At 44.9% G+C, this 14,910-nt stretch overlaps 1 protein-coding gene across 1 annotated transcript in view; it reads right to left on the bottom strand.

Annotated features, from left to right (window-relative positions):
• The window catches only part of RELL1 (RELT like 1), a 69,529-nt gene that overhangs the window by 5,040 nt on the left and 49,579 nt on the right, over window positions 1-14,910 (bottom strand). The window contains exon 6 of the mRNA XM_047798578.1: window positions 11,409-11,547. Within this exon, the coding sequence (XP_047654534.1) occupies window positions 11,409-11,547 (139 nt within the window). The remainder of the gene's footprint in view (window positions 1-11,408; window positions 11,548-14,910) is intronic.

A 14,910-nucleotide genomic window follows, 5' to 3' on the forward strand; every position in this document is an offset into this window, starting at 1 on the left:
AGGGGGTTAAGGAAGAAAAAGACCATCTGATTCATCACGAGAGTGGCTGACATTTGCAGAGTGCCTTCCACGTACCAGGCACTGCCGTGCCAAGCGCTCCAGATGCAGTAACTCCATCTTTCCAATAACCCCCTGAGTCAAAGACAGGAAACTGAGGCTTGCAGGTTCAATAGCCTGCCCAAGACCACAGAGTTAATATGGGAAAGCAGATTCCACCCCAGGCAGTTTCATCTGGAAGACCCTCAGACACCCCCACTCAGCTCCGCCACTCCAGTCACCACGGAGACATGCACGGGACTGTCGCCGGCACTTCTCTGCTCTTTTACTGAATAACGCCAGTGGGAAAGTCCGCACTGCTTGTAGCTTTGAATTTTCTCACAGTAGGTTTGGATCTTAATGGGAAGTCTGAAGTTTGCTCTTTACTCAGTTACAGCATCACAGCGATCACCACGTGTTCCTCTATGTTAGCAACAATGGGTTTGGTCTCCCAAGTGACCACAGCTGGATGCTTGGGATTTACCAGCTCTTGGGATGCTGAGGATCAGAGCACTTTATTCCAAATAAAATGTAATTGATGTCAAAAGTTATTCTGTATCTGGAAGAACAAGTGTTCTCCTGGAAGTGATTTAAATGCAATCCAGCAGTTCCCTATGAGTCTCAAGACACCTGAGTTGCAACATGTACACAAGCTGCAGGTAAAATACCTTACGACCCTGAATGGGCCCACCTGTTACTAATAAGGAAAAGCAATAAGTAAAATATTGCCTGTGGCGAGACATGTTTCTACAATATTTTCTTGGCCTCTTTGCTGAAGACTCCATCTTGTCCTGCTTTACTTTCCCCCATCCTCCTGCTTGGAAAATAGTCACAGTGCTGGTAAGTGACTTAAGCTTAAGAACAAAGACCTAAAGGCATAAGTTATTCATAGGGTCAGCTGAATGAGGACATAGGCACACTGGACAGCTGAATGGTCTAGGCACACTGGACCTGTGCAGATTGGCACTCTGCATAGCATGATACTTCCTCTTAAGAATAAAAGAGGAGCCCCACGGCCCCAAGGGGTTTATGAGGGGTCCTTAGCAGGATATGCATTAGCAAGGAGAACCAAGGTGCAAACTTAAGCACGCTGGGTTGCTGCAGATAGGCACGCCATCTGCAGAAGCACAATGGTGATTCTCTAGATGCTATGCATAGATAGCTGATGCCAAGATTCCTCAATGCTAATGATTGTTAAATGCCTAAAGGTCAGAGTAAAAGCTTAATCAGCAACCAGCTATGTGACTTTTAAAATAACTTTAAAAAAACCTATATCCTGCACCTGCAACCCCCTTCTCACTTGATGTAATCCTAAAGAGCACAATAAAAGCAGTGTGGTTTCCTAAGGCTGCCCTCTTGGTCCCTGAGACCTTGAGTCCCCCGTTTCCCACCTTTACTTAAGATAAATGTCTCCGTGTCTTGTTTTATGTTAACTTTTTTCCTTAAGTTTCACAGCACCCGTTCTTCAGCCCCATCCTGCTGAGCCAGTCTCGGCAACTGCCTCTACTGCCTTGAGAGCAAGAGTCCAGCTGACTACTGTTGGTAAGCCTCTAGCTGCATATCGAATAAATAAAACTATGACATCATATAAATTATGTCTAACCTGCCTCAGGAAAATTAAGAAATGTCAAAACCCATTGATTTTTTCACACTTTTATTTGCTAAGTGTTTAAACAGGTCAGTCTCGTCTGATATCATGTTGTAATAACTTCAAGCACTTGCCTATTTAGCACTTGCTAAAGTGCCAGGGAATAACATCCCCGCGAGGCCAGTGGTATTGCTACTACTAAGCCCACTTTACAGATGGAGAAGCTGAGGCCATCAGCGGCTAAAGCACTTGTCCAAGATCACACAGCTAAAAAGTGAAAGGCCAGGACTTGGGCATAAGGAGTCTGATTCTAGAATCTGTCCTGTGTAGAAAGCAGGCGACTAATGGAAAACAGGGACTGTTCCTAAGCTATTTGTTAGTAGGTTCAAAGCCTCAAGTTACAAGTTAAGAAAAATAAAAATCCTGGGCGTTCCCTGGTGGCTCAGTGGATTAAGGATCTGGAGTTGTCACTGCTGTGGCATGGGTTCAAACCCTGGCCTGGGAATTTTCACATGCCATGGGCATGGCTAATAAATAAATAAACACAAAATATTTTTTTAAAAGAAGGAAAAAATAATAAAAAAACCCCTTGATTATAGCTATTAATGCCCTCTTCTTTCTCATTCTAGGCCAAAATATTTCCAAAAGCATTTTGTTTTCTGCCTCCTGGAGTCCCTCAGGTGTGCCTTTAGGTCATCCACAGCCTCTGAGAGCGACCCACGCTGCAGCTTCTGTGGTGAAAAGGGCAGAGGTCATAGCCCTCTTTCCTCAGCCTGGTCACAGGGCAGACAGAGAGCCACGGGGTGCAGAGATAAGCTCTCCGAGGGGTCAGCAGGTCACCTTCTGGTCAACCTGGAGGAGGCGCCGTGGAGCAGACCATGCAGAGGGAGGTAACTGGGGGAGGAGACAGCCAGCTTGGGTGGCAGTTCTGAACAGAACCAAACATGTTGTCTAAATTCTGGGAATACTGACCAATAGATTTCAGTCTCTTCTGTACAGAGAGCAAGGCTGTGGAAGAATAACTAAGAGCATCACAGCATGACAGCAGAGTATGTTTTTATTTATTTATTTATTTAATTTTATTGTCATTCTATCTTTTTAGGGCCGCACCTGCGGCATATGGAAGTTCCCAGGCTAGGGGTCTAATCGGAGCTGTAGTCTCAGGCCTACGCCACAGACACAGCAACACAAGATCCAAGCGTCATCTGCGACCTACCTACATCACGGCAACGCCAGATCCTTAACCCACTGATCGAGGCCAGGGATCAAACTTGCATCCTCATGTACGCCAGTCAGGTTCATTAACCGCTGAGCCACGCCAGGAACTCCCAGAGTATGTTTTTAGGTCCACCCAAACCGTAAATGTTCAGCGACCATGCCCAACAACAAAGAACAAACAGGACATAACGACATTTTAAATTAGGTCCAGCATTTTCACTCCTCTTGGCTCCCTCAATGTGGGAGAGTAAAAACAGTCCACGGAATAGAACAATCATCAGCTCCAATAAAAAGCAGGGTGCAGACAAGTATCTAAGCTGTCATCTGTGGAAGGACAAAGGAGGGGCCTGTAGACATATGCATACACTGTGTAAGCAGGTATATGCATACACTAATCCTGAAAGGATATAGAGGACACAGATAACCATGGTCCCCTCCCAAGGAGGGCTGGGAGATGATATGGGTGTGGTGGGGGACAAGGGGACAAGGTGGGGTGCAAAGGAGGTAGGGTGAAGACTTTTTTTTTTTTAAACTTATTTTTTCCTCACAGCACGATTCACAATAGCTAAGACATGGAAACAACCTAAATGTCCATTAGATGAATGGATTAAAATGTGGTACATATATGCAATGGAATACTACGCAGCCATAAAAAGGACAAAATGCCGTTTGCAGCAACATGGATGTGACCAGAAATTCTCGTACTAAGTGAAGTAAGTCAGAAAGACAAATACCATATGATATCACTTACTTGTGGAATCTAACATATGGAACAAATGATCCTATCTACAAAACAGAAACAGACCACACAGGAGAGCAGACTTGTGGTTGCCAGGAAGGAGGGGTGGGTGGGATGGACAAGGAGTTTGGGGTGGCTGGATATTACATTTGGAATGGATGGGCATTAGGGTCCTGCTGCACAGCACACGGAACTGCGTGTGTGTGTGATTGGGTCACTTTGCTGTACAGCAGAAACTGAAGAAACATTGTAAATCAACTATACTTTCATAAAAAAAAAATACTTTTAAAAAGATTTATTTTTCACCCTGCAGCCTTTTATGCTATTGGATTATTATATTGGGTGCATGTCTTGGTTTTCAATTGAAAAAACAAAACAAAACAAAAAACCCTCCGATTTTAAACACTTGTAACAACCAGGACCTCAGAGGCAGTGAAGGGACGGAACTATCAGGAAGCCCAAGTCCAGGTCTGGAATGAACCATCCACATGACCTTGGACAATGTACATAATGTCCTGGAGTCTCCTTATTCTAAAACAAGGAGACCAGGAGGCATGGGGAGAAAATGACTGCAAAAACTACAATAGAAGCTCTGTGAGAGCATGGCCCTTGTGTGTCCCTGTTTCACAATGCTCCGTCCCTAAGCCCTGGCACAAAGTAGGGGCTCAATAAATACTTTCGAAAGATGTAACTTGTACTTGAATTACCCTGCACTAGCCATCACAGCTCCTCTGAGACCTCAAAGTCAATGATATAGTCTACTTGTAAGAAAACAGAATAGCTCATAAACCTGGACTGATCCAGGCGCAGCTCTAGCAGCCAAAAGACATCAGGTGGTCCCCATAGGAGGCCAAGCTGCTGGAAGGTGGATAAGGCTGACATGATCACCGCCGTGAGTTTCCAGGCTGACGTGAATGAGGCTTCTCTTCTTTGTTGGAAAAAGGAAAGCTCCCTTAAGCTTCAAAGCCACTGAATACGTTGGCTACAAAGTGTGGATTTCATTCCACCCAAGCCCTCTCCCTACTTAGGTCAGGGATCTGGGAAAAAATCCATACCTCTGAGCCTGGGTCTTCTGCTATCAAGTGCAGAGACGATCACCCATAACTCATCGGACTGTGTTTAAATTTCTGTCCCTCATTCAGCTCCTCTCCTTTTCGGCCTATTTCTACTGCTGATACTTTGCACAGCTGGTCAACGGTCAAGGATTGTTGTTAACCTCCCCCTAATTCCTTATTTAAGAGGCACTCAATGGGACTGGCTTTCCACAGAAGAGCAACAGAAGCATCAAAGAAGGTACTGCTCTTTAGAAATGTCATCAGCCATTTCTAAATCAAGCCAGGTGGTCCTATCCATGTCTATTCGAGGTGCAGTTTCTGTTTATAAAGGCCAGTGAATTTGAATTTCCATCAAATCTGAGATCCTTTTACTTAAAAAAAAAAAAAAAGGACCTGTTACCTTTTTGCCCTGAAAAATATATATAAACTATGGAGAAAACCATTAACTCATGGCGCCTAAAGTTTCTCATCATCCTCTCCTTCCCTGAAGAGTTAATGAAAGAAGAGCCATGCAGAGGACAGCAAATAAAGCAACATGTCCTCAGTGGAGGCCCCGGGGGACCGCCACGGTGCTGCACTGTCACCAGAGTCCAAAAGAAAAAGGGAGACAAGTTTGCCTCTCCCCACCGTTAGAGGCGGCAATGAGGCTGGAAGGTCAGGAAAGCTGACCGTATGATGGGCCATGAACCTGATGAGGGAGGGAGCATGATGCATGAAAGTCTTGGCAAAAGGAGACTTTAATCCCAGAGCAGAGCCCAGCACAGCAGGAACAGAGGCAAGTGTAGAAAATTGCATCCGCATCACCTCTTAGCGTACACACCCTCCTGATCTGTACAATACAAAGAACTTAAGCTGCGAAACGTTTCAATTGCCTTACTAATCCTGACCCCACTTCTAGTAAGAGGCACACCGTTATTTCTGAGGCCCTCTTAACACAAAGAAAATGACTCAAATTCCCAAGGGACTTGCCAAATGTCTATTTTGAAGATCTCCTTAGAGTCCAAAGCTCTAATGTTCTTGGGAAGTAAAAAGGGAGTCACAGTATCTAAAGGGGATGCTTGAGAAATAGGCTAATACATTAATAGGACTCGAGAATGGGAGGGAAATTGCTGATAACAGTGACTATTTAGTTAATACGAACCCCAAGCTAAGGCCTGCTTTGAGAACTACACCTGCACTCTAGGTCATTTACATCCAATACCACCCCAGCCCGCACTTGAAAGATGAAGAACCCAAGGCTGGGAGGGGTAAAGTAACTGCCAGAAGCCGTCGGTAGGTAGTGGCACAGTTAAAATTAAACCTAAGCAGTTTAAAACTCTGCTCTTTTTCTAATGATTTTTATTTTTTCCATTATAGCTGGTTTACAGTATTGTTAATTTTCTACTGTACAGCCAAGTGATCCAGTCACACATACATACATTCTTTTTCTCACATTATCATGCTCCATCACAAGTAACTAGATATAGTTCCCTGTGCTATACAGCAGGATCTCCTTGCTTATCCATTCCAAGTGCAATAGTTTGCATCTGTTAACCCCAGATTCCCAGTCCGTCCCACTCCTTCCCCCTCCCCCTTGGCAACAAGAAGCCTGTTCTCCAAGTCCATGTAAAACTCAGCTTTTAATCACTAAACTAAATGACTGAAATAAGAATGAATAGAAGAGCTTCAATAATAAAATTACTTAAGAAAGAGATATCTAACATAATGAATTTCTGTTTTGGTAACAAATATTGTTCTGTAAACTTACCAAATCCATGTTTTCAATAAGATACTACCATAAACTGGAAAAAGGAGTGGCTACTTCAGAAACATGTGCCAGAGAATGCTTAGGACAGCATCTTTTTTTAAAAAGCGAGAGACCAGTGATAATGAAGACAAAGCAGTGGCATTCGGAGGCTGAAAGCAATTTGATTTATTTAACTTTGAAGAACAAAAGCTTATTCTTCTAAGAAGAAATCAAAACACATTTTCTGTGGAAAAAAGAAACCATTTTAACTGCATTGCCAAAATAAATCAGGCAGAGGGCAAGTTAGATCCAGCTACGAAAAAGAACTCAGGCCAAGGAGACAGGGGGCGAAGAATAAAGGGAGGAAGAAATGCCAAACAGCAGATTTTGTTTTTTAAAAAGACAAGCGAGGAGAGAGAGAGCGAGAAGTGAAAGGGGGGGGGGCGGGGAGAGAAATCCTAAGTCTAGTTTGTGCAATCTACCACCTAGGTATGCATTTGCTTTTGAATGTTTGAATCAGTCGTACATTAAAATAAGGCATTCCAGTAAAATAGGTTGGCCAAAAATCCAATTTAAACAGGAATACTTTTCTGGAAAAAAATATACAACTCTAAAAACTGTATTAGACAGTATAAAAGATACGTAACTCTCCTGTCTTTCTATATTAGCTACATTCCAGGGCAGATCTTCCTGTTTAGCCTAGAACCAGAGATCTGGGCCCAGAAGGAAAAAATCTGAGCATTTCTCTAGTTTGAAAATCAAGTCATATTGAATAGCTCAAACATACTCTTTGGGGGATAAGAAGTATTAAGAAATCAAGAGGGGAAAATTTGAATGACTACATACATTTTTCTAAGTGTCAGTGAAGATTCCCTTTGATCTTATCTCAGAGCCCATTCTCTGTTGGGGTCATCAGACATTGTCACTCAATGGTCCCAACCCCCGCAGGCGCCAACCATACTGCCTGCTCTCCCAGGACCCAGCAGGGGGATGAAGTCTGGGACGCCAGGGGCCAGACTGCCTGGGTTGGACTCTAAACTCTACCACATTCTTGCTGGTAACTCGAAACAAGTTGCTTCCATGCCCTGTGCTTAAACTGGCACCTACCTCTTGCTATTCGGAGAATTAAATCTGTCCGTACTCAGGCTATGCCTTCCAAAGCATCCAGCCACACAGTAGACACTCAATACGCAGCACGTATTATAATTAAACTTCCCCACAGGCATTCGTGGTTTTATTCCCTCTACTTTTGAGTCGGTTGAAAGGGTCCATTATAAAAGTTCTTATCATTAATTGCAAAATTAATTACACTTAAGTTGAAGGCTCAGAAAATGCACCCCCTTTCTAAGACCACTCATGTGCTCGCTGCTACTTTGGACCAAATAGCACCAACGAGAGCCAGGCACGCTCTTGGCACTCGCCTTCAATCAACAGGTTTAATATCTTATTTCACATTCAAGGAAACCAAGGGTCAGGGGCAGTTAAGGACAATTTCCAAGTGATGAAGCTAGGATGAGAATCCAGGCATTCTAATCCAATCCAATGCTCTTTCACAAAATTCTGGGAGATAATTGTGCACTTTGCAGAGAATATCAAGTTGTAAACCAGTTAGATGTGGTTAGGATTTCAGATGACTGGATTAACTCCAGATAGAGACAGAATCTGGACCAAGAAAACCAGCCAAGCAATCCTAATTCTTTTAACCTTCCCAGGTTTTGAGAACCTCTCTCTGAGCAGTAATGGCCAAAACCAGCCACTGCACATTAGCAAGGCTGAAATCAAGGCTGGGGCTGCTGGAAGATCAAATTGCACTTCCTGCCTGAGGCCAGGCAGTGTCTTCTTAACGCCTGGTCTGTTCCACCTCTCGACACCCTGCCAGGCTGGTGACTCAGATGCAGACCTGTCATGACAACCCCTGCTTTCTTGTCATGACAACCTCAGCTGCCTGGGCCTCCCTCACCTTGGACTTTGAGAGTCAGATACTTCTATTCCCAGGAGGCAAGTCCTCACAACCCCAATAGAATGTTTCTTAGATTTACCAAAGTCACTCAGGATTCCAATTCTACCATCTCATTAAACAAGCATGATACCTGATATCCATTCCAGGCTTCATTCACATAAAATGAACTGACATGCTCTGTCTGACGACACTTTCTGTGCCATTGACAATGTTCTATTTCTGCACTGGCCGCCACGGTAGACCCAGCGTGCTCGTGGCAGACTGAACACGTGAAATGTGACTAGTGCAACGGCAGAAGGAAACTTCCAATTTTAATGAAGTTAAACTTATGTAGCCACAGGTGACTCGTGGCTACCCTACTGGACCATTGGGTTCGAGATCACTGGTGGACACGTTCCCGACTCGTGGGTGGAGGGCTGCCCCTTCATGAGCAGCCCAGGACGGCAGAAGACTGCAGCAGGTCTTGTAATCAGAGAGCTTGGTTCCAATCAGCTCCTCTTTCCAGCTGTGTGACCCATAGCTTAGAACATACGCTTTCCAGACTTTGGTTTCCTCATCTATAAAATGGAGGTAACGGTATCCGCCCCCCCCCCCAGAGATGTTTATAGTGGTGACATGTGAGACATCTCCGTACAAAGCCCAGAAGACTAGGACACTGAATTAACATTGGTTACTTTTTATTATTATCTTTGTCAGCCTCTTCCTTTTCCTAAATTCCTCTTGGTTTCCTTCCCAAGGCACCAGTAACTGGCTGCGAAGCCGAAGACAGACTTTTCTGCTCTTTTTTTTTTTAATTTTTTTATTGGTTATAGTTGATTTACAGTGTTGTATTAGCTTTATTTATTTATTTATTGGTCTTTTTAGGGCTGCACCTGTGGCATGTGGAAGTTCCCAGGTTATGGGTCAAATCAAAGCTGTAGCTGCCGGCCTATACCACAGCCACAGCAATGCCAGATCTGAGCCATGTCTGCAACCCACACCACAGCTCAGGGCAATGGGAGATCCTTGAACCCACGGAGCGATGCCAGGGATTGAACCCACATTTTCATGGCTACTAGTTGGATTCTTAACTCACTAAACCACAACGGGAACTCCCTCTTTGTCTCATCTTTAAAGAAAGCTCCAACTGGGCCCCTCGACTCAGGGAAGGGGCCAGACCTTCCCAGAGGTTAAGACGGCAGGCACTCCTGCTGGAAGCTATCAGAGCCTCTCCGTCTTAGAGAATTCAGGCGCACAAGTCTTGCAGGTTACTTCGGGATCACCCTCTACCCCTCTGAGCCTGGGCAGGTATCAGAAAAGCTTCACTCAAAAGCCACCTCACCCCACCCCTCAGCCACACGGACCCAAAAAAGTGAATTCACTTATAATAACCAGTAGCCACTGACTGAGCTTTTCCTACCTGCCAGGCCCTGGGCTTCCAGGTTATTTACCCCGAGGCAGGCAGCATCATTTCTATTTCCCTGTGATAAAAGGGAGGCACTAAAAAGCCCAAGCAGGAGTTCTCACTGTGGTGCGAGGGGATTGGCAGTGTCTCTGGGGCCATGGGATGCAGGTTCGATCCCCAGCCCAGCACAGTGGGTTAAAGATGCAGAGTTGCGGCAGCTATGCACAGGTTCCCTGACCCGGGAGCTCCAAATGCCATGGGGCCGTCAAAAAAGAAACAAAACAAAACAGCCCAAGCACCTTGCCCAGGTCCCAGTGCAGCAAACTGGGACTTGATTGAGCCCAGCAGCCTCATCCAGGGCTCAGGTTTAACCTTGCTATCTCCCTGTACCTTCTAGAACCCAGCCACTCCCCTCCCCTGTACCCACCTCCCTGGCTCCTTGTAAGTATAACCTCTTCTACCTTCATGTTCAGGCTCTGATGGTTCCAAGGAGACTCTGGAACCAGTCACTCCTGAGTCCTCACACTCATCCTTTTATATATAATAAGAAACATGAAAAGGACGAATGCAACTCGAGCCAGAGCAGAAAGAAAAGAGGAAGATGAAAGCCAAGCCAGTATCAAATTATCACGGGCTTCTTTTTTTAAGTAATATCTTTCCACGTTAAAACTGGCAAACCAAGAGGCATTCACTTTTGCTTTTAAATTGCTTCAAAATATTTGGTGGAAAGACTGGGGGTGTTTTGGAACTGTGGCTCATCGAAGAAAACTGGTTCCCAACTCAATTAAAGGAAAAAGTATTGCTTTGCTCACTCCAGCTTTTTCAAATCACAGTTTACCTAGAAATGACAACAAGATTATATTCCATTTGGCCTTCACGGCTTTTTAAAGGAAATTTAACGAGCTGCCAATACTTGAAAACCTGTGGTGACTTCACATGTAAAAAGTCTAGATTTCTAACAGAACAGTGTAAATCAACTATAGTTCAATAAAAATTTTAAAATAAATAATACATTCAATATGATTTTGAGATTTTGAAAAAGTCTGAATTTCCACCTTTTTGGACATAAGATCTATGCAAAACTAACCATACTAACCATTATGCCACACTAACCACTCTGCCTTGTGGTACTGCCAACCCCACAGATGGGTTATGTGATTTCTAGTTTGCCACAATCCCCGCCACTCCACACTGCCTCAGAAGTAACTCTCCTGGAGTTTCCATTGTGGCACAGCAGAAACAAATCTGACTAGGATCCATGAGGACACAGGTTCAATCCCCGGCCTCACTCAGTGGGTAAAGGATCCGGCATTGCTGTGAGCTGTGGTCTAGGTTGCAGGCATGGCTTGGATCTGGCGTTGCAGTGGCTGTGGTCGTGGCCAGCGGCTGCAGCTCCGATTCAACCCCTAGCCTGGAAACCTCCATATGCCACAGATGTGGCCCTAAAAAGACAAACAAACAAAAAAAGGTAACCCCTCCCTCCTCACGATCATGCAAACCAAGCCCCTGGAGGCCCCTACACTGGGCAGCTCTTTACAAAAAGCTCAGGGTAGACAACCGATGGCATTCAGTCCCTTACAGCCCTACCAGCTCCAGGAAAGCACGTCTCATGTTCCTGCCAGGTCGCTCCCATATCACCACTGACCCCGGGGAGGCTCTCAGGACCGTCTCCACCACTGATGCTGCCACACGTCCTACTCACCTGCTCCTCTGGGCCACTCTGCTCCCTCTTCACAGGTGTGGCAGGCACCTCCCCGTTGACACTCTCCGTCCCACCGGTTGACATCAAACTTCTCCGCTCCTTCTGATTTGCCTTGTGTTCCACTTTCGTAACTCTAAACCTGATGTGGGGAAAGGGGAGATGTGATGGGTTTTCTTTTTCGGTGAACAAGAGTTATGGATGAACCCCGAATCACCCACCTGGAGGATCCCAAACGAACTCAGCCAAAAGTCGGGACAGCAATGAAAATCACCATATTCACACACACACACACACACACACACAACATATAAAACAAGGAGCCAACAGGGATCTACTGTACAGTCCAGGGAACTATACTCAATATTTTGTAATAATCTATGAGGAAAAAAGAATCTGAAAAAAAAATAGAGAGAGAGATATATGGATGTGTATAATTGAAACTGAAACTAACATGACTATACATCAAAAAAAATTTTTTAAGGGAGTTCCTGTTGTGGCGCAGCAGAAAGGAATCTGACTGGTATCCATGAAGATGGGGGTTCAATCCCTCGATGAGTGGGTCAGGGATCCTGTGTTGCCATGAGCTTCGGTGTAGGTCGCAATCCTGCGTTGCTGTGGCTGTGATGTACGCCCGCAGCTATAGGTCTGATTCAACCCCTAGCCTGGGAACTTCCATATGCCACAAGAGTGGCCCTAAAAAGCAAAAAGAAAACAAAAAACAAAAAAAAACTTTTTTTTTTTTTAAAAAGAAAGAAAATCACGGAGTTCCCGTCGTGGCGCAGTGGTTAATGAATCCAACTAGGAATCATGAGGTTGCAGGTTCGATCCCTGGCCTTGCTCAGTGGGTTAAGGATCCGGCATTGCTGTGAGCTGTGGTGCAGGTCGTAGATGCAGCTCAGATCCCACATTGCTGTGGTTGTGGTGTAGGCCGGTGGCTACAGCTCCAATTAGACCCCTAGCCTGGGAACCTCCATATGCTGCAGGAGCGGCCCTAGAAAAGGCAAAAAGACAAAAAAAAAAGAAGAAGAAGAAAAAAATCACCATATTGAACAGGGGAAACATTCCCACGCAGCAGGAAGCCCTGTCCTCTGCCAAACCTCCAAGCTGCTGTTCACTCCACACATCACAGACTTTGTTGCACAGTTTACAGAGCATGGGAAATTGCACTAAGAAACACGGGTACTCAAATATTAAATAGCTTCAGAGCTGTTCTAACAAGGACTTAGACCTTAACATCAGGAGTTTTAACCACAGAAGGCTGGATAAAAGCCCAACTAGTTTGCAAACCAGATGTTCAATGGAGAACTGCCTTCTTCCAATTTCACCCATCAGAGGGTCCTATCTCTACACACACACACACACACACACACACACACACACACACACACACACACACACAGCCCCAGCCACACGTTTATCGGCATGAGTTAGTGGCAGCGTTTCTGTATCTGTTTGGGTTTCGTCTGTTATTTTTTATGCAAATTTGGGTCAATTTTCTATCTTTCTTTTGTTTTTTTTAGGGCTGCGCCTACAGCATATGCAAGTTCCCAGTCTAGGAGTTGAATCGGAGCTGTAGCTGCTGGCCTACACCACAGCCATAGCAACGCCAGATATGAGCTGTGTCTGTGACCTACACCATAGCTCACAGCAATGTCCGGTCCTTAATCCATTGAGCAAGGCCAGGGATGGAAACTTCGTCCTCATGGATACTAGTCACGTTCATTACCATTGAGCCACAATGGGAACTTGTGGGTCAATTCCATTAAGGATTAAGGAAAAAGTTAAGGAATTGAAGGAAGAGATTTTCCTTAAGAATTAAGAGAGAAAAACAGAGTTCCCATCATGGCTCAGTGGTAACGAACCCGACTAGGATACACAAGGATATGGGTTCCATTCCTGGCCTCACTCAGTGGGTTGGGTTAAGGATCCAGCATTGCCATGAGCTGTGGTGTAGGTCCCAGATGCGGCTCAGATCTGGTGTTGCTGTGGTTGTGGTGTAGGCTGGCAGCTGTAGCTCCAATTAAGCCCCTAGCCTGGGAACTTCCATATGCCACAGGTGCAGCCTTAAAAAGCAAAATAAATAAATAAATAAGAATTAAGAGAGAAATTAAAGAAATTTACTCACTTGGACTGTTCTTCTAGGCATCACCATCAACTCTCTAACGTGTTTCATAATACTTTCTACTTCTAGCCTTCACTTCCCTTAAAACCATCTAAAATACATCCTCCTGCTTTGTCCAAAATGAGATCACCCACCAGAAGGAGGGAGTGAGAGGAGAAATGGGGGAAAGTTGTCACCACAAATCTATTTGGAAGAGCGCTGAGTCCCTTTAAGTAGCCCATGCTGACAAGCAGCCTGTAATCATTCAACATTCGCAGAATTTATCAACCTCCAAGACACAGAGTTGGACTGGGGGCATTTAAGAAAGCGTGTTGAATCCACATTGAAAATTTCCACAGATTTTTTTTTTAAAGCAAACAAAATATACTTTGTCCAAGCAAGTTAACAGGTTCTCATTTCACTCCATATTCATAAGTTCGCGTGACTCCACTCTTGAATAAACAGTGTGGTCATGAGTTGTACTGTTTTGCTGTAAGGGGTAAAGAGCCCTGTAGTCTTCTCCTGGCTGCTTGTGCAACACATGATGAAACTCAACGGAATTCAAACAGTAAGAATAATAATAATGATAGCAGCCAACACTTTAAATGCATAATAAGTGCCCCAAAAGGGTCTAAAATCTTTATGTGAGTCACCTGCTTTAGTCTCCACAGCAACCAGATGAATACTGCTGTCCTCTCCATTTTATACAAGGGGAAATGGGCAGAGAGAAGGAACAATTTGTAAGAAGTGGTGCCAGGACGCAAATGAGGGAGATTCAACAAGTCCTGGCTCTTCTTCCCAGAGTTTGTCAATAGAGAAGGAAGGATCATGTAGGCAACGCTGTCGACTTTTGCTCAGGGCTTCCCCGTCTGGCTCTAGCACACATGCTCTTGACCATGACTCTCTACTGCCTTTCCACGTGCATTAGCCATGCAGTTTCTGCAGGAGGCTCAGCATCTAGCAAAAAGGCTCTACATATCATCAAATTCATTCACCACTTGAACCGCAAGATCTCCACATCACAATGGGTTATAAGTAAAGGGAACTCGAGGACGGGGAAACAGACACAGGAGGTGAACTAAAAGAAAGCAGGGCCAGGAATCCACGTGGATCTTACGGCAGAGGCTGGAGGGCAGTGGACCCACTCCATTGCTTCCTTTCTTCCTGTCACATGGCTGGGTGACATTTCTCACCTCCCCGGCCATAGGTGTGGACGAGTGATTGACTTCCAGGCAGAGGAATGTGAGCAAGGCCCATCTCATTAAAAATCTCCTGTGAACAGTCCTCTGAACACTTTCTCCTGATGGCCAACCTGGCAGAGCCACAAGGTGGAAAGGACCTGGGCCTCTGGATGACATCTCGAAGAGCCACTACCAATTGTTCAATTCCACAAGCAAAACA

This window comes from Phacochoerus africanus, chromosome 10 (genome assembly GCF_016906955.1).
Source record: "Phacochoerus africanus isolate WHEZ1 chromosome 10, ROS_Pafr_v1, whole genome shotgun sequence".
In the NCBI taxonomy this organism is placed as follows: domain Eukaryota; kingdom Metazoa; phylum Chordata; class Mammalia; order Artiodactyla; family Suidae; genus Phacochoerus; species Phacochoerus africanus.